This window comes from Phragmites australis, chromosome 18 (genome assembly GCF_958298935.1).
Source record: "Phragmites australis chromosome 18, lpPhrAust1.1, whole genome shotgun sequence".
Taxonomy (NCBI): Eukaryota; Viridiplantae; Streptophyta; class Magnoliopsida; order Poales; family Poaceae; genus Phragmites; species Phragmites australis.
In genome coordinates, this window is record NC_084938.1 from 25439097 (window position 1) to 25460029 (window position 20933).

The 20933-nt window shown below is 57.2% G+C and overlaps 1 protein-coding gene across 1 annotated transcript; it reads right to left on the reverse strand.

Moving 5' to 3' along the window:
* Positions 1-785: 785 nt before the first annotated feature.
* On the reverse strand, positions 786-1420 carry LOC133899044 (uncharacterized). The gene has a single exon (XM_062339945.1). It carries the CDS (start codon positions 1321-1323, stop codon positions 958-960), a length of 366 nt encoding a protein of 121 aa, XP_062195929.1. The 5' UTR covers positions 1324-1420; the 3' UTR covers positions 786-957.
* Positions 1421-20933: the final 19513 nt, after the last annotated feature.

The window sequence follows — 20933 nt, forward strand, 5'->3', positions numbered from 1 at the left end:
GGTACTAATTCTAAACCCTTAATAATAACAGAGTTTAAAGTCCTAGGTTAGGGTATTGTTCTCGTAGTTTACTTCGTCTCATTTTCACAAATTCAACTTGACGAGTACACTACATCCAGCAGAAAGGATTCATTACAGAATACCGATATATTGTGATCCAGAGCACTGCTCTTCAATTTCAGAGAACCATGAGGGAGCAATGCCCTATAAACACCCGGACTGAAGCATAATATTCATCATCGACACACACTAGCGTGATCCTGATTTCAACTACTTCCGGAATTTGATTGTGCAGTGCAGCAACTGTTGAGTTTGGAGGACAGCATTCATACACACATGGTTCCCACACCTCATAGCTTATATTTACTCCAATCATATCTAAAAGGACTATTTTGCTACGGGACACTACACTTATGTGATATTGGTTGTGGGACACTAAGAAAAAAATCTTTGCTGCAGGACACTACGTATGAACTGCAGATTACAAAAATATCTTTGCTGCAGGACATTGAGTGTCCCACAGCTAAGACAGCGTACCAGCAGTGTCCTGTAGCAAAATTCTGGTATATAAACCTATTGTACCTTGCTAAGTTGCTATCATCGTATTTCTGTACCAAAATAACTTGGCCAAGTTTCAGATCTCACATTGCGAACTAACAATTCATTCTGTTCAGGAAAGCAGGAACCATTTCGACAAAACATTATGGGAGTGCATAATACACCTTAGTATATAACAACTCAACGAGCATTCAAAGTGTATCGCATGTTGGCCAATATGCAACAGATAACAAAAGCTCACTCTGTAAGTTATCCAATGAAACAGCACCAGGGATACAGTTTTCAATCTGATATTCATCCATTTGTGGAATCACAGACATACACCACAGTACAAACAGTCTTATTGGACCCGAAACAAACATGAAAAATCTAGGGTTTCAGGGTGATCTGACCAGCGGATCACTCAGCGTCGGCTTCACCCGCACCGGAAGCGGCAGCTAGCTCCTGCTGCTGGAGGCGCTCGAGCGCCTTCTGGTGCGCCCAGGTCTCGAGGGTGAGGTCGGGTTTGGCGTTGAGGCCGACGCCGAGGATGACAACGGTGAGGAAGGATGTGACGTAGCAGGGGAGCTCCCAGTCCTCCCACTTCCGCGACTCCCGCGGCGGCGGCGGCGGCCGGTTGAAGAGGTACCCCTTGGGCCGCTCCTCGTGCCCCGGCGCCGTCCACCGGCCCCCGGCGCCATCGCCGCTGCGCACGCACGACGCCGCACGGAGCCGCGCGCGCAGCATGCCCCCAGCCGCCGCCGCGGCTGTCGAGATCGCCCGCATCGAGGTCTCAGGTGTGCGTGCCGCTGTCGCGTCGCCTGCGAGAGGAGATTGGGGAAGGAGCAGTGCTGTGGAGACTGGAGATTGAAGAGGAGGCTGGACCTGGACTGGAGGACGTTGGAGACGTGGGCCTCGATAAGTGAATTGGACCTAGGTGATATCGGCTAACAATCTTTATTGGGCCGTGATGAGAAGGCCTGCTGCGAGTCCTTATGGAGTTGGGATGGCCGAAAAAGTTTCGAGCTGGTGTACCTGAAGATACACGTGGTCTTCTAAATAGCTCGGTCAAATTTTTGAAATTGTAATTAAAAATAGTTTTTAAAATATTTAGTTTGAAAATTTTAAAATCATATATGTAGATTTGTCTTAAAAAATATTTTATAATATCACAAATTCAATTGATTTTATAAATATATTTTATAAGAAAATAATGGTCAAAATTATGCATAAAGATTATATTTTATCTAAAATGATATGTATTTTTGATTGGATGGAGTATTTTTTTTTAAATAATGGAATAAAAATATCCAGCCACTATATCCGGAGATGTATCATCCTTGTTGCACAGTTTTTGCAAAGATGTAGGCTCTATCAATCGCATAGCCATGTTTCACCAATTAAGCTAATGATATTTAACAAATAGGTATTGTTCATCGAAAAACTATTCTATTTTTAAACCTCCACTTATGCTTGGTGAAGATATTCATAATAATTATCTCAAACACTGCTATAGAAATTATTTTCAGAGATGGTTCGTAACCAATTTTTACAGACATTTAGCGTAACCGCATTGTAATCGAAGACCTATAAAAATAAATGAATTTCATAAACGTAAAATAGAACATCTATGAAAATCTATTTCTATAAACAGTTCACTTCAAAAATAACATGCGGCATGCGGCATATATTGTGCCTCGCTCCTCCTTGGAGCGGATTAGTATGCAAGCAACGTAACATTATTGCAATAGCATTCTAAAAAAACTTTGCAATAGCAGCATACGCCGCTATCGCCGAGCCTGTCATTCTGTCCAAGATATTTCTTCCATTTCCTCTATGCAAACACGTCTATTTACTCATCTAAAAACACGTATATTCTTCGTATACAATATAATAACTACAGCGACTGTGGTCCAAGCGTTGTTGCTCGACTTTCAGCTTCCGCAAGAAATAGGCCGTCGAAGTTCAGAATCGAAAGTAAATGTACTGTTTTGACTAGCACGAAGACGATAAAGAACAACAGTACTAGTGCAGTACTGTGCATACTACAGATTGCAAAGCACAGGCAGCACGTACGTACCTTCATCTCGGAACCTGCATTGCAAGTTCCAAGCCATTTCGTGTGGAATTGAGGACGATGATTCTCACACAGAAACAACCTAGCTCTTCACTTGAGCATGCATGCCTGTTCTGACCGTGTTGTTTAAACTTACAAGTATTCGTGATTACTGGTTGTTCGTGGCGGATATAAAGTCATGAAGTGGAGGCGAAAGGGGTTTTCCCTATTTTTCTTTATCTTCCTCCTCTTCTCCTCTTCTTCATCTTTTATGCTCAAAATTTAAAGTGAAGGTTTGGAGAGTTCCAGGCGCACCGGATATAGGGTTTGATCCCTCGGGATCTGCCCCTAGTTGTTCATATGTGGTGGAGTAGGAAGGGTGCATGCACCATTTAGCAAATTCATGGAGCGAGCGCTAGATTATGGGTTGTCGGAGAGTGAACTCCTGTCGCAGGGATCCCGAGAGACCCCTCTTTAGAGATTCGGCCGGGGGGATGATCCTAGAAAAGCTTGTACGGGAAAAAAAGCGGGAACGGAAGTAAATGCGCTGGCTTGCGGGTACACCGGGTTTTTGAACAGGTTCGGGCCGCGCGGGGGCGTGACACCCTACTCCTGTATGAGTGTTATATCTATCCTTGAAGGGGATCCTTCAAGGATATATCTGGTTCTCCAAGGAGAGCTGTTTACAAAGAGCTGGAGGCTCTTATGTTCTAGCTAGCTGGTCTCTTGATCGTCTTGCGATCGGGGGCTGTTGTTTTCTTGTTCTTCGACTGACTCTCTTCTTCTCCTTTTTTCTTCTCTTCCTTTCGGTGTCCTCCATCCTTTCTTTTTATAGATGCGCCGACCTCGACATATCCTGAATGGGAAAGAGGGGACGCGAATGCCCAGGTGCCACGGAGAAAGGCGTAATCATTTCATTTTGGCGAAGTGACAGGGGCGGTGGAGGAAGGCGGCGTGCATTCGACCACCAGCCGCTGCGGAAGCTTCGGGGTGCTCTGAAAAGGGCCCACCGGACAGCCTCAGAGGTGCCCGGCGCGCCCACCCTGTCTTGTTCTCCTGCCAGGGCAGGGTGGCAGGCCGAGCGCTTCGATTCTGGCGACGTTATCCCGAGGCGCGCAGGCGAAAACGGGACGGGACCCGTGCATTTAATGGACCCACGCCCCCCTGCCATTGCATGGCAGGGTCTGACACTGGGGCGTGGGCAGCCGAGAATGTCAGGATGTCAGAATGTCAGGCCACGCGCGCCTATTAAATGCGGCATCGGGCCCTTGACTGGATGACACCCTGACGACGGGGCCCTTCGAGTCTTTGAACGAGCTTGCGCGAACCTTCGGGGGACCGAGTCCTCGGGGGCTGCCACGTGCAGCCCCGAGCACTCTCTCCCGAGCACTTCAGCGGGACCTTCGGGGCACCGAGTCCTCGGGGGCTGCCACGTGCAGCCCCGAGCACTCTCTCCCGAGCACTTCAGCGGGACCTTCGGGGCACCGAGTCCTCGGGGGCTGCCACGTGCAGCCCCGAGCACTCTCTCCCGAGCACTTCAGCGGGACCTTCGGGGCACCGAGTCCTCGGGGGCTGCCACGTGCAGCCCCGAGCACTCTCTCCCGAGCACTTCAGCGGGACCTTCGGGGCACCGAGTCCTCGGGGGCTGCCACGTGCAGCCCCGAGCACTCTCTCCCGAGCACTTCAGCGGGACCTTCGGGGCACCGAGTCCTCGGGGGCTGCCACGTGCAGCCCCGAGCACTCTCTCCCGAGCACTTCAGCGGGACCTTCGGGGCACCGAGTCCTCGGGGGCTGCCACGTGCAGCCCCGAGCACTCTCTCCCGAGCACTTCAGCGGGACCTTCGGGGCACCGAGTCCTCGGGGGCTGCCACGTGCAGCCCCGAGCACTCTCTCCCGAGCACTCTGTTTCTACCTATCTTGCAGGGTGGTGATATGTGGTGGACGGCCGGTCTGGCCTCGGGACTTAGGGACCCCTGGTTCTAAATACACCGACAGTAGCCCCCGGGCCCGCTGGCAGTCGATGGGACGGAGACTGCGAATGGGCCCTTCGTCGCGACCGAGGCCAAGGCTGGCCGGATGCCATGTGGCAAGCTTTCGAGAGGTGGCCCCTGCGGATTTTAGACCTCAAGTATGCCCCAACGGGAAAATGAGTGGTCGCGTGTCCATACAACTTCCGAGGGGCACGATAATCATACGGGCGGCCCGCGCGGTCGCCGCGCAGATCGAGGAAAATACGCCTGGCAACCGCTGACATCGCGCGATCGGCGGGAGATTCGCCTGACAGTTGCGTCGACCGAGGCGACGCTTCGCCGAGCGAACCGTCCGGGGCGGCAGTTTTTGAATTTTGAGATATAAAAGGGGGAATGGATCGGTCCGTTCCCCTTTTTCACGCTCTCTCGCACCCGTGCTCCTGCTTCCTTTGCGCTTCGAAGCCCCTAGGAAATTCCCAGGCGACCGGAGCGTTCTTCCTTTTCTCTCTCTTCACCACCAAAAAACGCCTTCCACTCCGCTGAGATGACGAGGGTTGGAGGAGGACGCCGGGATAGGACTCCGGACAGCATCTTGCCGGAATCACGCCTGAGGAATGAGGAGGCGGCGGATAAAATCAAGAAGCTGCTGGTGCCGGAAGGTCAGGAGGGTGCTGTGGTGGTGAGGCCGGCGACTCTGACGCCGACGACGACCGTTCCTGGACGAACCGTCCTCTTCACCTCCTTCGTGGCGGCGGGGCTAGTGCCGCCGTTCTCCGCCTTCTTCCTGCAAGTGCTGGAGACGTACGGCATCCAAATGGCGCACCTAAGCCCCAATTCCGTCGTGGCGTTGGCGGTCTTCGCACATCTCTGCGAAATGTTCGTGGGGGTGATGCCGTCGGCGACGCTGCTTTGCCACTTCTTCGTCCTTCGGCCGGTGGGGAAGAAGAGGGGGCACTCCACGGCGGACGTCGCGGGGTGCTGCAACCTTCGGCTCCGGGAAGGCCTGGGGGACCATTATATTCCCCAGGTGGTGCGCAGCAAGTGGGAGGAATGGCGACGGGACTGGTTCTTCGTCGACATCGACGCCCACGAGCGGCTCGAGTTGCCAGAGAAGGCGGCGGAACCTCGGCGATCGACGTGGGAGGCGCCGCCGCCAGAAGATGCGAGGCTAAAGCCGGTGCTGGAGCGCATCTTGGAGCTGCGCGAGTCCGGGCTGACCTCTGTTATGGTGGTCGTGGACTTCCTGCGTCGACGACTGGCGCCCTTGCGGGAACGGGCCCGACCAAGCTGGTTCTATACCGGGCCGGAGGACATCACTAGGACCCAGATCGGCGCGAGTTGGGATCTGGGGCAGGCGGAGCTGCGAGGGATGACCCGAGTGATCACCGGGTCGGAGGACATGAGCCGGGCGGAGCTCCCGTGGCCGGAGATGGCGCTCTGCGCCCATCCCGACCGGGTGGCTATCATGAGGCGGCTGCCGGAGTTTGACGCCCAAGGGCCCGTGGACCGGCCAAGAAGCCGGAGTCCCGAGGCCTCTGAACTCCCCGGGCTGGAAGAACTCCTGGGTGAGGAGGTTGTTGGCAGCTCGGCGCAGGCTGGCGACGGGGCCGCCACAAGCAGTAGCCGCCGCGCCAGAGAAGAGGGCGCCCCTGAAGCTGCTGAAGAGTTGACGTCGGGAGACCGGGGAAAACGACCCCGGGCCTTGATCCTGCTGCCGGAGTCTCCACCGTCGCTGACGGCAGCGGCGGCGTTTCCGGTGCTGGAGCCGCGCCTGGTGCGGATGGGGCCCGCGCCGACGCCTGCGACCTGCGCGGCGGAGACCGAGACTCGTGCGGCGGCACCCGAGGCCCGCGCAGTGGCCCAGCCGAGCCCTCAGCGGAAGAGGCGGCGGGAGGGGTCCGGACCGACGGCACCGGACCCGGACATTAGGCTCCCAGCGGCCAAATGGCGGTATCGGTGAGTCATTTTTCTTGCTTTTCCATGGGTCCTTTCGGCCCGAACTAAGTTTTGACAACTTTTACTTGTCTCCCGTAGGCCGGCCGCAGGCGTTGCGGCGACGGAGAGGGAGCAGGCGCCAAGGCCAGAGCCGAACCTGCCCGCTGCGCCAGCGGAGGTCAGTGTAGGAACGGCGGAGGCGCCAATCGACGTGGAGGCGCCAATCGACGTGGCGGCCATAGGGAGAGAGGCGGTGGCGGCGACTACCGGAAGGGCGCCGGCGGAGCCTACCCCGGGCGCGGAGAGCCCGGGGCGGAGAACGGTGGAGGCGGATGCCTCGCCGGGGCCGGTGGGCAAGGCGGCTGATGCGGGAACGCAGCTGCCGTCCGAGGCCTTGGCTCCGGAGGAGCCTACCCCGGGCAGGCAGATCCCGGGGCGGATGGCGGCACAGGGCCCTGTGGAGAGCTCGGACCCCCTGGAGGCATCCGGCGGAGAAGCCTGGGACCCACCGGCGCTCGCAGTGCCTGGCCGGCCTGCCGATCCCCTCTTGGCCGCCATTGAAGGCGTCCGAGCCGCAGTCGGGCAGTTGGGCGCGGCGGTGGAGGCCAAGGAGGGGGAGCTCGAGGCCGAGCACGCCCGCCTGGTACTGGAGAAGGCGCAGCTGGCGGGCGCCCGAGAGGAGGCCCGTGCGGCAGCCGCGCGGGAGCAGAAGCTCCTGGAGGACATCCGTGCGGAAGCCGCGCGGGAACGAGAAGGCCTGAGGACCGCGCGGGCAGAGGCCGCGCGGGAACGAGAAGACGCCGCCCGCCTGGCTGAGGCGTCGAGGCAGCAGGCTGCCGAGGCCCTTGCCAGGATGGGGCAGGCGCAGGTGAGGGAGGCGGCAGTCACGGCCCGGGAACGGCTTGCAGAGGAGCGGCAGGCCGAGCTGGCCCGCCGAGAGGGCGCGGTCGAGACGACGCGCGCCGACCTCCAGCGCTGGGAAGACGACCTCCAGAAGATCAGAGGAGAAGTCAAGCGCTGGGAAGAGGACGTCTCCATCCGGGAAGTGGATAACGAGCTATTAGCGTCTGATCTCGGAGCCCGGGAGGATTCGGTGGTCCAGCAGGAGGAGGTGCTGGCCCGACGGGAGAATGAGCTGAGTCGCCGGGAAGGCGAACTGAATCGCCGAGAGGGCGAACTGAGTCGCCGGGAAGGCGAAGCCGCTGCCGCGGCGGCCACCGCGGCTACCAGGGCGGAAGAAAATGCGAAACACGAGGCGGAACTGACCGCCCGTGAACAAGCCCTGTCCGAGGTGGTGGCTAAGGCGAAGCTGGATGCCGTCCCCGCCGCAGCTGGCGGTTCTTCCGGTCCGGCCGAGGACCAGGGACTCGAGGCACAGCTGCGGGCCGCCAGGGAGAAGCTCGAGGCAGCCTTTGTTTCGCGGGTCAACCTCGTGCAGATGCTGGAGGATATACTCCGGCGGATGCGACGGGCCATGGAGAAAGGTGGTCTTGGGCGGCTTGTCGGCGACACGAAGGGCGACGGCCCCGCACGACAAGTGTTGGAGCTGCAGCAGGTCTGCGAGCGCCTCGAGACCCTGCCCTGGGCAGTTCAGGAACTTGCCGCCCGGGAGGGACGTGGCTTGGCCCAAGCCGTGGCCGAGCATGTCCTGGCCTGCTACCGAAGCAGGGACCCGGACTTCCCATTGGAGCCGGCGCGGGAGGGAGTGGTCGAGGCTGAGGAGGAGGTCGCCCGAGCAGCGGTTAGGAGTACCGCCTCTGCGGTGGCGGCCGGCTTCAGGCGAGAGGTGCCGCCACCGCCAGCCCCCGGGGACGACTCAGAGGACTCAGCCGACGCCTCTGCCGCTGACTAGGCCTTCGGCGCCCTTTTTTCTTTTGTTGTAGATGCAGGAGTGAATATTAGGAGTGAACCCTTAGAAAAATGCTTTGTCTATGTCTTGTGAATATAATGGCAGCTTTTCCTTGGGCTCGCAACTCCAATTTCTCTGTATGCTTGATGTTTCCTCTGGCGCTCCGCCTGGAAGTCCCGAGGAGTACTCAGTCGGGCCGCTCCCGACCTTCCCATCCCCGAGAAATGAAGTTGTTCTGGTTGCTGGCGTTGGCGCAGCCAGCCTTCAAGCTCTCGCGAGTCCGTACTGCCTAGTTTAAGAAACAAAGACACAGACTCCCTTGCTCGGGAGATGGAACGGCCCTGCCCGGAACACGCCGTGCCCAGCGGACACCTTTTCACTTTGCGACCACTCAGCCGGTAGAAGGGAGACGCGTGTGAGCGAGAATATGACCAAGAGTCCTCGCGGTCCGGTGGTGCCCGGGCTCAAAAAGGGCCGGACCGAGCACTGACAGCCTGCCCCCAAGGCCTGAGCTCCGGACTACTCGAGCAGCTCGAGTGATAGGATTACCCAGGGCACCTGAGGACCCGGTAGTGCTCGGGGTCCTTAAGAGCGGACCGAACACCACGACCACCACGAAGGGCTTCGGTCAGACGTTACCGCACGCACGGTACTCCTTTCTACGAGCCGCTCTGTCGTTCTGGAAAAAAGCCGACACGCGGCAGGGTTTTTGCGTGCCAAGAGACCACCTCACCGAGCAGATTAAAGCGCAAGAGCCCCCGAGAATGACTCGGGAACATAAATTTACTGAAAGCAGACTTGTCTGAACATAACCACTCACCGGACAGCCGTCGGCCTTCCGGCCAGCCGACCCAGAAGGGGTTGATTCCGAGCTCGGGGGCCCGGGGACTTGATCCTTTCAACGGAGCGCCCGAGCGCCCAGAGTCATACGAGGCTCCTAGGGTCGGGTGATCTCGACCACCCAAGCCTAGGCGGTAGGACCACCCGAAGACCCTTGGGGCCGACCAGAGACCGGGGCATTGAAGCCCTCGCGGCCGAACTGCTTGTGATTGCCGACCTGTGACTTAAGAGAGAGAATATAGAATTTCTTTGTCTGGTGCGCTCTGTTAGTGCGGTACTTGCCATAGACTGCTCTCGTTTTTTCGACCCGAGACCTCTCGAATACCCGAACCGGCAGACAAAGGCGGACAGAGGCATAACCTAGAGGTCCTATGGTTCGGTGGCGCCCGGGTATGACAGGCCAGACCGAGCACCGACAGCCCGCTCCGAGGGCCTGAGCTCCGGCCTACTCGAGCAGCTCGAGTGATGGGATTACTCAGAGCGCCCCGAAACTCGGTTAGTGCCCGGGAGCCCGTCACGACACCGAACACCACAGCCTACCATGTCGGACGTAAGTCAGCGGCGACTGCTCGCATGTATACCGATTGGGATTCTTTTGTCAACGGGAAAAATGAGAGAGCGAACTTTTTCTCGCACAACCGAGCACCTCACCAGACAGATTAAACATAGGGAATCCAGAGATATAATTTGACATAGTGATTGCTTATTAAAATACTGAATGTACGATATTTACAAGGTTGCGTGACAGCAATTTACCACACGGGGCGAAGCCTCCAGACTGCTCGGGCGGGGAGAAGCCCCCGGCCTTATCAACCTGAACCGCGAGCTTGACCGTCTACGGGTAGAAGCGTCGAAGATGCTCGATGTTCCACGGATTCGGGAGTGGCTGCCCCTCCTCCGTCGCCAACCTGAAAGAACCTGCCCGGGGGACTGCAATTACGGTGAAAGGACCTTCCCACACAGGGGACAACTTATTCATTCCTTCGCGCGACTGGATGCGCCGGAGAACTAGGTCCCCCACCTCGAGAGACCGGGCCCGGACGTGACGCAGATGATAACGACGCAGACTCTGCTGGTACCGAGCCGCCCGGACAGCAGAACGCCGCCGGCGCTCTTCCAGGTAGTCTACGTCGTCGCGCCTTTGATGCTCCTGCTCGCCCTCAGAGTATGCGTGCACTCGAGGGGAGCCTAGAGTAAGCTCGGAGGGGAGGACCGCCTCGGCGCCGTAGACGAGGAAGAAAGGAGTTTCCCCGGTAGCGCGGCTTGGCGTAGTCCGGTTGGCCCATAGCACGGCTGGCAGCTCATCCACCCATCCCTTCCCGTGCTTAGCGAGCACGTCATAGGTCCGGGTCTTGAGGCCCTTTAGTATCTCTGCGTTGGCACGCTCGACCTGCCCGTTACTCCGAGGATGAGCGACGGAAGCGAAGCAAAGTTTGATGCCAAGATCCTCGCAATAGTCCCCGAACAAGGCACTAGTGAACTGGGTGCCGTTGTCGGTGATGATCCGATTGGGGACACCAAAACGGCTAGTGATACCGCGGACAAACTGGAGCGCCGTGCTTTTGGTTATCTTGATGACTGGGACTGCCTCCGGCCACTTGGTGAATTTGTCGATAGCGACATATAGGTATGCATAGCCCCCGACTGCTCGGGGGAATGGACCCAAAATGTCCAAACCCCAGACCGCAAAAGGCCATGACAGGGGAATGGTATGGAGAGCCTGAGCTGGCTGGTGAATCTGCTTTGCATGGAACTGGCATGCCCTGCAGCGCCGAACCAGCTCGGAAGCATCCTGGAGAGCTGTGGGCCAGTAGAAACCTTGCCGGAAGGCTTTCCCGACCAGCGTGCGGAACGATGAATGGCCACCGCACTCGCCCTCGTGGATCTCAGCGAGAAGATCGCCGCCTTCTGCCCGAGAGATGCATTTTAGGAGGACACCTCCTGCGCTACGTCGGTAGAGATCCCCGTCTACTATGGCATAGCGTTTGGACTGCCGATCAACCCTTTCGGCAGTCGCCTCATCCTCGGGTAGGAACCTTTCTTTCAAGTACCCTCGGATGTCAGACATCCACGAGGCATCTTGAGAACATTCGGTGAGCACAGCGCACTCGCCGGATGGCGGCGCCCTGACGGGGTTTCCCACTGAGGGCACCGCCGGGGTCCCCTGAATTGAGTTCGAGGTTTCCCCTTCATCCTGTTCGGCAGGCAGGACGGAAGGCCGTGCGAGTCTTTCTTCAAAGACTCCGGCAGGGACGTGCGCACGTGATGAGGCCAGGCGAGAGAGCTCGTCGGCCGGAGCGTTGTCGCGGCGAGGGATATGCCGTAATTCGAGGCCATCGAAGCGTTTCTCGAGCTTCCTGACTGCGGCCACGTACGCCGCCATTTGAGGATCCGTGCACTGGTACTCCTTGGAGACCTGGTTGACGACCAGCTGGGAGTCCCCCTTGACCAGGAGGCGACGAATCCCGAGCCCCACCGCAGCCCGGAGGCCGGCGATGAGACCTTCATACTCCGCCATGTTGTTGGATGCGCGGAAATGCAACTGTACGACGTACCGGAGCTCTTCACCCGTTGGGGAGGTGAGAACCACTCCGGCCCCTGCGCCTTTCAGCGAGAGGGAGCCGTCGAAGTGCATGACCCAGTATCCGGGCGCGTCGCGCCCGGGATAAGCAGAAAACTCTTCTGGGTCGACGCAGGGGACGGGCGTCCACTCTGCCAAGAAGTCGGAGAGCGCCTGGCTTTTAATTGCCTGGCGACTAACGAAGTGTAGATCGAACTCCGCCAGCTCTACTGCCCATTTGACAACGCGCCCGGTGCCCTCCCGGTTCCGGAGAATGGGTCCCAGTGGATAAGTGGTAACCACTAAGATTTTGTGCGCCTGGAAGTAGTGGCGCAGCTTCCGGGAGGCGACGAGCACGGCATAGAGCAGCTTCTGAGCCTGAGGATACCTTGTCTTAGCTTCCCGGAGGACCTCGCTGACGAAGTACACCGGTCGCTGTGCCCGGCGGGTCCGGACGGTGGCCCCACCCGGGGGGCTGCTACAGCTCCCAGGGTCGGCGGTATGGTCGGGGTTGGCCGGGCATTCGAGCTCGATTCCTTGGCTAGGAAGAGCAGTGTGCTCGGGCTCGACCCCTCGCTCCGGGGGAGCCACGAGGACAGGTGAGTGATCGGGGGCCTCTGGGAGCTGGGACCCAGCACCCGGCCCTGAACACTCGTCTCGCTCCACCACCAATACTACGCTCACAACCTGAGGAGTGGCCGAAACGTAAAGCAGCAGGGGCTCACCTTGAGAAGGAGCCACCAAAACGGGTGGCGAGGTAAGGTATTTCTTTAAGTCGCGGAAGGCCTGCTCGGCCTCCGGCGTCCAGTCGAAACGACCGGATTTCTTCAGAAGCTTGAAGAGGGGGAGCCCCCGCTCCCCGAGCTTAGAGATGAAGCGCCCGAGGGCGGCCATGCAGCCGGCGAGGCGCTGGACCTCCTTGAGTCGAACCGGGGGTCGCATTTGCTCGATGGCCCGGATCTTCTCCGGATTGACCTCGATTCCTCGGCCAGAGACCAAGAAACCAAGGAGCTTGCCCGCCGGGACCCCGAAGACACATTTCTCCGGGTTGAGCTTGAGGCGGGTAGAGCGGAGACTGTTGAAAGTCTCGGCAAGGTCCTCGAGCAGGGTGGCGCGGTCTCGGGTTTTGACCACGAGATCGTCGATGTAAGCCTCGACGTTGCGGCCAACCTGCGAGTTAAGTGTGATACGAATGGCGCGCTGGAAGGATGATCCAGCGTTGCGCAGGCCGAAAGGCATTGACATGTAGCAATAAGTCCCCACCGGGGTAGTAAAAGCAGTTTTTTCCTCGTCCCCTACGGCCATGCGAATCTGGTGATACCCAGAATTTGCATCTAGGAAGCATAAAAGATCACATCCCGCAGTTGAATCTATGATTTGATCGATGCGAGGTAAGGGGAAAGGATCTTTAGGACAAGCCTTGTTAAGGTCGGTGTAGTCCACGCACATGCGAAGCTTGCCGTTGGCCTTCGGGACGATGACTGGATTTGCTAGCCAGTCGGGGTGGAGAACTTCTCGGATAAATCCGGCGTCGAGGAGCTTGCGGACTTGCTCGCGGATAAACTCCTGGCGTTCTGGCGCCTGCCGCCGGACCTTCTGCTTCACTGGGCGGGCGTCCGGACGCACGGCCAAGTGATGCTCGATCACCTCCCTAGGGATCCCGGGCATATCAGACGGTTGCCAGGCAAACACGTCTACGTTAGCCCGGAGGAAGGCGACGAGCGCGCTTTCCTATTTGCTGCCCAGGTCGCTGCCGATACGGACAACCTGGGTAGCGTCTTCGCCCACCTTGACCTCCTTCGTTGGAACAGTCGTGTCGGCGGCGAGTCGGGGTCTGGATGAAGAGGGTCCCGGGCCCCCTGAAGAGCCATCAGCCTCGGCTTGCGCTGAGACTAGGGCCATGTAGGTTTGTTCGGCGCAGGAGACAGCGCCACCGGAGTCAGCGATCACGGAGATAGAGCCTGCGGGGCCGGGCATCTTAACCGTAAGGTATGCATAATGCACGGCCATCATGAACTTGGCGAGCGCCGGACGCCCGAGGATGGCGTTGTAGGGGAGAGGGAGCTCCGCGACATCGAAGAGGACGCACTCCGTACGAAAGTTGTCCCGGCTCCCGAACGTGACAGGCAACTCAACCTGCCCGAGGGGCAGGGAGTGTCCGGGCGTTACTCCACAGAAGGGGAGCGACGGCTTTAGGCGTCGGGAGGGTACTTGCAGCTTCTCAAAAGCCTCTTTGGAAAGGAGGTTGAGGCCGGCACCACCGTCGATCAGCACTCTGCCGACTTTGACATTGCAGACAGTGGGAGATACGACCAGAGGTAGCCGCCCCACAGCTGCAGTACTGACGGGGTGGTCGGCCATGCTGAACGTGATCGGAGCATCCGACCACCTCAGGGGTCTTGCGGCCTCCTCGCTTGGGGTTGCCGAGCATACTTCGCGCCGCATGACCTTGATGCCACGGCGCGAGCAGGGTGTGTAGGCGCCTCCGTCGATGAAGGCAACCGCATGCTCGGGCTCCTGGAAGCCGAGCTCGGCATTGTTGGGAATGACCTCGGTATTGCCTCCCCCGCGAGACTCGTCGCGCTCCCTCTGGCGCTGCTCCACGAGTCCCTTGACCGTACGACACTCTGTGAGGTCGTGCCATCTGGTCAGGTGTATGGGACACCATTTACCTGGCTCGGGCCCCGCGGGAGCGGGGACCCTCGCTGGAATAGGAGCCCGGCCAGGGGCCGGGGCTCTTGCTGGAGCTGACGCCCTAGCCGGCGCTGGGGCCCTCGCGGGCGCAGAGGCCCGAGAAGGAGCCCGAGCAGGGGCCCTGACGGGGCGCCGATCGGCATCCGGCCGACGCTCTTGCCGGCGATCGGGCTCTTGTGGCTCCCCGTGAGCGGGGATTTGGGCTAGCTCAACGGGAGCAGCCTCGCGCTTCCTCCTCTTTTTCTTTTCCCGCTTATCAGAGCGGGAAGAACTTGGTCGATCGGAAGCGGGGCGAGGAGCATGCCATGCCCTGGCCTCCGCAGCTTTGGCGCACTTATCGGCCAGTGCGAAAAGTTCCGCAGGGGTCTCGATCTCGTGCGTACCTAGCTTCTCGAGCATCCGCTCATCACGTACGCCCTGCCGAAAAGCAACAATAACAGCATGGGGGGCCACTCGCGGAATAGTGTTGCGAACCTGGCTGAAACGCTGTATGAATCGACGCAGCGTCTCCCCTTCCTGCTGTTGGACGGCGTGGAGGTCGCACTCCAGCCCGGGACGTGCGAACGTACCCTGAAAGTTGGCCACAAATTGGTGGCACAAGTCGTCCCAGGAGCTGATAGATCCCGGGGGTAAGTTCATAAGCCAGGAGCGGGCGGAACCCCTCAAGGCAACATGAAAATAATTTACCATCACCTTTTCGCTGCCTCCGGCCGCTTGGACGGCCGTCGTGTAGATCTGGAGGAACTCGACGGGGTCGATGGACCCGTCGTACTTCTCCGGCAGCTCGGGGCGGAACTTGGAAGGCCACCTCACCCGACGGAGCTCGGTGGTAAATGCACGGCAACCGGTGCCGTACCCCGCAGCACGAGCGGGGGTTCTTGGTGGAGAGGAACGGCAAGCCGGGGATCCCCGGTGGTCGTGGACCGGGAGAGAGGAAGCTTGGTCCTCTGCCCCAACCCCCTGCCGTGTCTCCCGCTGGCGCTCGAGAGTGACCCGGGCATCCTCGTGGCCCCTTCGCTCGTCGAGACGCAAACGGAGGTCCCGGGCCTCGGATACGTCCTGGGGGATGGCGCTCCGCCTGGAGGCCCCTCGGCCCGTGCGGGTGTTGCCCGCTGAGGAGCCGACTCTGGCGGCACCGCGCTGAAAAGTGGCGCGAGGGCTCTCGACCTGCACCTGGCGACGAGCGGTGCCGACCAAAGCGGCGATATCTTGCATCCACCGGCCTTCCGGAGTGTTTGGCGTGGCCCGAATGGGAGGGTGCCTGAGGAGGGCTTGCGCTGCAAGCAAGGCGCTCCCTGGGCTGGCCTCACTAAAAGCTAGCCTGCGCCGGGGCGGCGCTCGACGGGATCCAGAGGCGGACCTAGCGGCCGGGGCCCCGACCATCTGCTGGGGGTCGGAGAGCACGCCGGCAGCGGCGGCGCTGATGGGCCCAGCGCCCTGATCCCCTTGGGCGGGAAAAACCTCTTGGTCGTGGGGCGGCGTTCCGTTACTGGAAGTGGAGCCGGAGCGCTGGAGACGGTGCCCACCGGCCATCTTTTCCTGTGGAGAAAAAAGGGAAACAAACAATCTAGGGATATTCCCCCCTACCTGGCGCGCCAGCTGTCGGAGAGTGAACTCCTGTCGCAGGGATCCCGAGAGACCCCTCTTTAGAGATTCGGCCGGGGGGATGATCCTAGAAAAGCTTGTACGGGAAAAAAAGCGGGAACGGAAGTAAATGCGCTGGCTTGCGGGTACACCGGGTTTTTGAACAGGTTCGGGCCGCGCGGGGGCGTGACACACTACTCCTGTATGAGTGTTATATCTATCCTTGAAGGGGATCCTTCAAGGATATATCTGGTTCTCCAAGGAGAGCTGTTTACAAAGAGCTGGAGGCTCTTATGTTCTAGCTAGCTGGTCTCTTGATCGTCTTGCGATCGGGGGCTGTTGTTTTCTTGTTCTTCGACTGACTCTCTTCTTCTCCTTTTTTCTTCTCTTCCTTTCGGTGTCCTCCATCCTTTCCTTTTATAGATGCGCCGACCTCGACATATCCTGAATGGGAAAGAGGGGACGCGAATGCCCAGGTGCCACGGAGAAAGGCGTAATCATTTCATTTTGGCGAAGTGACAGGGGCGGTGGAGGAAGGCGGCGTGCATTCGACCACCAGCCGCTGCGGAAGCTTCGGGGTGCTCTGAAAAGGGCCCACCGGACAGCCTCAGAGGTGCCCGGCGCGCCCACCCTGTCTTGTTCTCCTGCCAGGGCAGGGTGGCAGGCCGAGCGCTTCGATTCTGGCGACGTTATCCCGAGGCGCGCAGGCGAAAACGGGACGGGACCCGTGCATTTAATGGACCCACGCCCCCCTGCCATTGCATGGCAGGGTCTGACACTGGGGCGTGGGCAGCCGAGAATGTCAGGATGTCAGAATGTCAGGCCACGCGCGCCTATTAAATGCGGCATCGGGCCCTTGACTGGATGACACCCTGACGACGGGGCCCTTCGAGTCTTTGAACGAGCTTGCGCGAACCTTCGGGGGACCGAGTCCTCGGGGGCTGCCACGTGCAGCCCCGAGCACTCTCTCCCGAGCACTTCAGCGGGACCTTCGGGGCACCGAGTCCTCGGGGGCTGCCACGTGCAGCCCCGAGCACTCTCTCCCGAGCACTTCAGCGGGACCTTCGGGGCACCGAGTCCTCGGGGGCTGCCACGTGCAGCCCCGAGCACTCTCTCCCGAGCACTTCAGCGGGACCTTCGGGGCACCGAGTCCTCGGGGGCTGCCACGTGCAGCCCCGAGCACTCTCTCCCGAGCACTTCAGCGGGACCTTCGGGGCACCGAGTCCTCGGGGGCTGCCACGTGCAGCCCCGAGCACTCTCTCCCGAGCACTTCAGCGGGACCTTCGGGGCACCGAGTCCTCGGGGGCTGCCACGTGCAGCCCCGAGCACTCTCTCCCGAGCACTCTGTTTCTACCTATCTTGCAGGGTGGTGATATGTGGTGGACGGCCGGTCTGGCCTCGGGACTTAGGGACCCCTGGTTCTAAATACACCGACATGGGTAATTAAGTACTCTCTCCGATTGTAAATATAGGTCGTTTTAGATTTATACACAAGGATTAAGAAAGTAGATCGAATGACCTTGTTACCCTTTATTTATTCTGTATTGAAAAAGATAACTCATTCAATTGTGAGAGTGGTAGCATTTATTAAACAATGGTAAAACAAGAACAAAAGAGAAAAAATGCATAGAAGTTCGAGAATGACTTATATTTAGAGAATAGTTGAGGAGGCTATAACGACTTACATTTGCAATCAGAGAGAGTAGCAATGTAACAAGGGCAGAGCAACGAGAACGCTGGAGAGGAGGATGGCCAAGAAACAGGGCTAGATAACTAGTGAACATAATGATGAATGGACACAACAAACCTGACCCCAGTGATTATCATATCCATGCATTCCTGATCCATAAAATAAGTTTTGTTTGTGTAAGATGAGAGAGTGCTCAACGCATGAACTTTATTCATCATCCAGTGTACATATCTACTGAGTACATGGCCAAATTGATTCTCCTATTCTACAGCATCTAGGATCCTATTCTATTGGCACCGAGTGACAAGATTTCAATGAGATCGAGGAGAATAGGCATGCATATGATGAGGCCATGAGAATAGCTCGGTGTGGACTAAATCAGGGGTCGGGTAATTGGACCCCTATTATCGGACGAGGCATACTGAACGTGTTCATCAACAGCTCCCCATCATCTGAGAAGCAGAGACTGGAGCAGAAAGTGTCGAACAGTGAATTCAGTAGGGAGTCCTTTCGTGGTGTCGGCGAACTGGTACGTGCTTGGAACGTGAAGGACGTGCAATTCTCCGAGTGCAACCTTCTCGCGGATGAAATGAACATCAATTTTGATGTGCTTTATACGCCGATGATGAACGGGATTGGAAGCGAGCTAGGTTGTCGAGACATTGTCACAGTAGATAATGGTAGCTTTGTCGACGCTAGAGTGAAGCTCGGTGAGAAGTTGATGAAGCCAACAAGTTTTAGCTACCGCGTTTGTGACACCGCGGTACTCCGCTTCCGCACTAGATCACGAGACGGTGGGCTGGCATTTGCTTGACCAGGAAACAAGTGAGTCACTGAGGAACATGCAGTAGCCAAAGGTAGATCATTGTGTGTCTGGGCAACCTGCCTAGTCCATGTCAGAGTATGCCACGACGTCAGTAGACTTTGACCTAGTGATGACGAGTCCATGTTGAACCGTCTTGCGCACGTAGCGAAGAATGTGTTTCACAAACACCCAGTGCACGTCAAGTGGTGCGTGCATGTGAAGGCAATCTTGATTGATGGCATAGGTAAGGTCGGGTTGAGTCATTCTGAGGTATTGAAGTGCTCCCACAATACTCCTGTAGAAGGATGGGCTAGGAGCTGGCTGGTCGGAAGATGTTGAGATCTTGGGCTTGATATCAATTGGCGTGGATGCAGGCTTGCATGTGGACATGCCTGCACGATCGAGGATGTCGAGGGAATACTTCTCTTGGTGAAGGAAGAAGCCGACCGGAGTCCGATATACCTGAAGCCCGAGGAAGAAGTGTAAAGGTCCAAGATCATTGAGTGCAAACTCATACCATAGTCGACTAACGATGTGATGTAGAAAGCTTGTTGATGAAGCTGTGAGAATGATGTTGTTGATGTAGAGCAAAAGGTACTCCATATGGTCGCCACGCCGAAGCACAAATAATGAAGTGTCAGATTTGGCGGAGACAAAGCCAAGCGTGTAGATGAACGAGGCGAACTTGTGGTACCAGACAAAGGGCGTTTGTTTGAGCCCGTACAAGGACTTGTCAATGTGGCGGACGTAGTTGGGGTGGTTGGCATCCACGAAACCAGTCGGTTGTTGGCAATTGACATGTACTGTCAGCGTTTTGTGCAAGAAGGCATTGGACACATAAAGTTGGCTGACATGCAAATGATAGGAGGCAGCAAGGTGAAGCACCGTGTGGATTGTGGCAGGTTTGACGATCGGAGCAAACGTGTCGCTGAAATCAACACTAGGTCGCTGATTGAACCCACACACTACCCATCATGCCTTGTGACGTTCCAGAGATCCATCAGGATTGATCTTGTGTTTGAAGTTCCATTTGCCAGATATGACGTTAGCACCAGCTGGACAAATGAACAAGTGTTCAAGTCTGATTCTGCAGCAGTGCATCGTACTTGTGCTGCACCGCTACGAGCCATTGTGGATCATGGAGCGAAGATCGAACAGATTTGAGAATCAGAGAAGGGTGTGGTGGGTGAAGTGGATTTAGTAGTGGCACAAGTGTAGCACGGGTTGGGGACATGGATGTCAGCGCGTGCTTGTGTGGTCACAGGATGGCGAGGTGCGACCATGTCAGTTTAGGTGGCTGCATGAGGCTCCAAGGTAGGCACAGTGTTAGGCTGGGGAGGAGAAGAGGCAGGCTCCGTAGGGGAAGGCGTGTCATTCGTGTGTGCTGGTGAAAGGGAAGCAGAAGGAAACGCTTGTGGATCATGGAGACGAGTAGGATGATTCGGTGTAGCTGGTACAAAGAGGAGAACAACATCTGGAGCTGCTATGGGAGAGAGGGAAGCGGTGGTGTTGTATGGAGAGGAATTCGTAAGCTGGGGAAAAGGAAAGGTCAATTCATCGAAAAGGACATGTGGGGATGTTATGATGCATCAAGTGGACATAGCATCGGTAGCCTTTTGTGCCTTGTGGAAAGCCGAGGAAGACACAATGAGTAGATCTTGGGGCGAGCTTATATACAGTCGTGGCTGTAGTGTTTGGATAGTATAGGCAACCAAAGACTCAAAGGTGATTGTACTCAGGATGCGGCCACGACTGTAGTGTTTGTATTCGAATGGAGTGAAGTTGTGGCGAGAACGGCATGGGCGTTGATTTAGAAGATATGTGGCGGTGGCAAGTGCATTAGGCCAGAATCATGGTGGAACATAGGCATGAAAGAGTAGGGTGTGCACACTGTTGTTAAGAGTTCAAAGTATTATCTCAGTGCAGCTATTTTGCTAAGATGTGTATGGGCATGTGAGGTGAAGCAAAGTGTCATGGCTGGAGAGAAAGGATCATGAGGCTATGTTGTCAAATTCACAACTGTTGTCTATTTGCGTGCACTGGACGGGCAACTGAAACTGAGTACGAACATAGCTAAATAAGGAATGAAGGGTGGGGAGGATGTCAGACTTGAGCGTAGAGGGAATGTCCATGCAAAATGAGATTAATCATCAAGAATATCCAAATAGTATTGTATGCCAGAAGAACTTAGAATCGGTGAAGTCCAGACATCATAATGAATTAATTGGAAAGGATACAAGGACACTGATGATGAGGAACTAAATGGCACGCGAACATGCTTCCCAGTGCGACAAGCATGGCATAAATGGAGGCACAACTTATTGCAAGAGTAGTCGAAAGAATGAAGAACAGAAAGGGGAGCGCATCTTGGGTGGCCGAGGCGTGCATGCCAGACATCCATGGAGGCAGATAG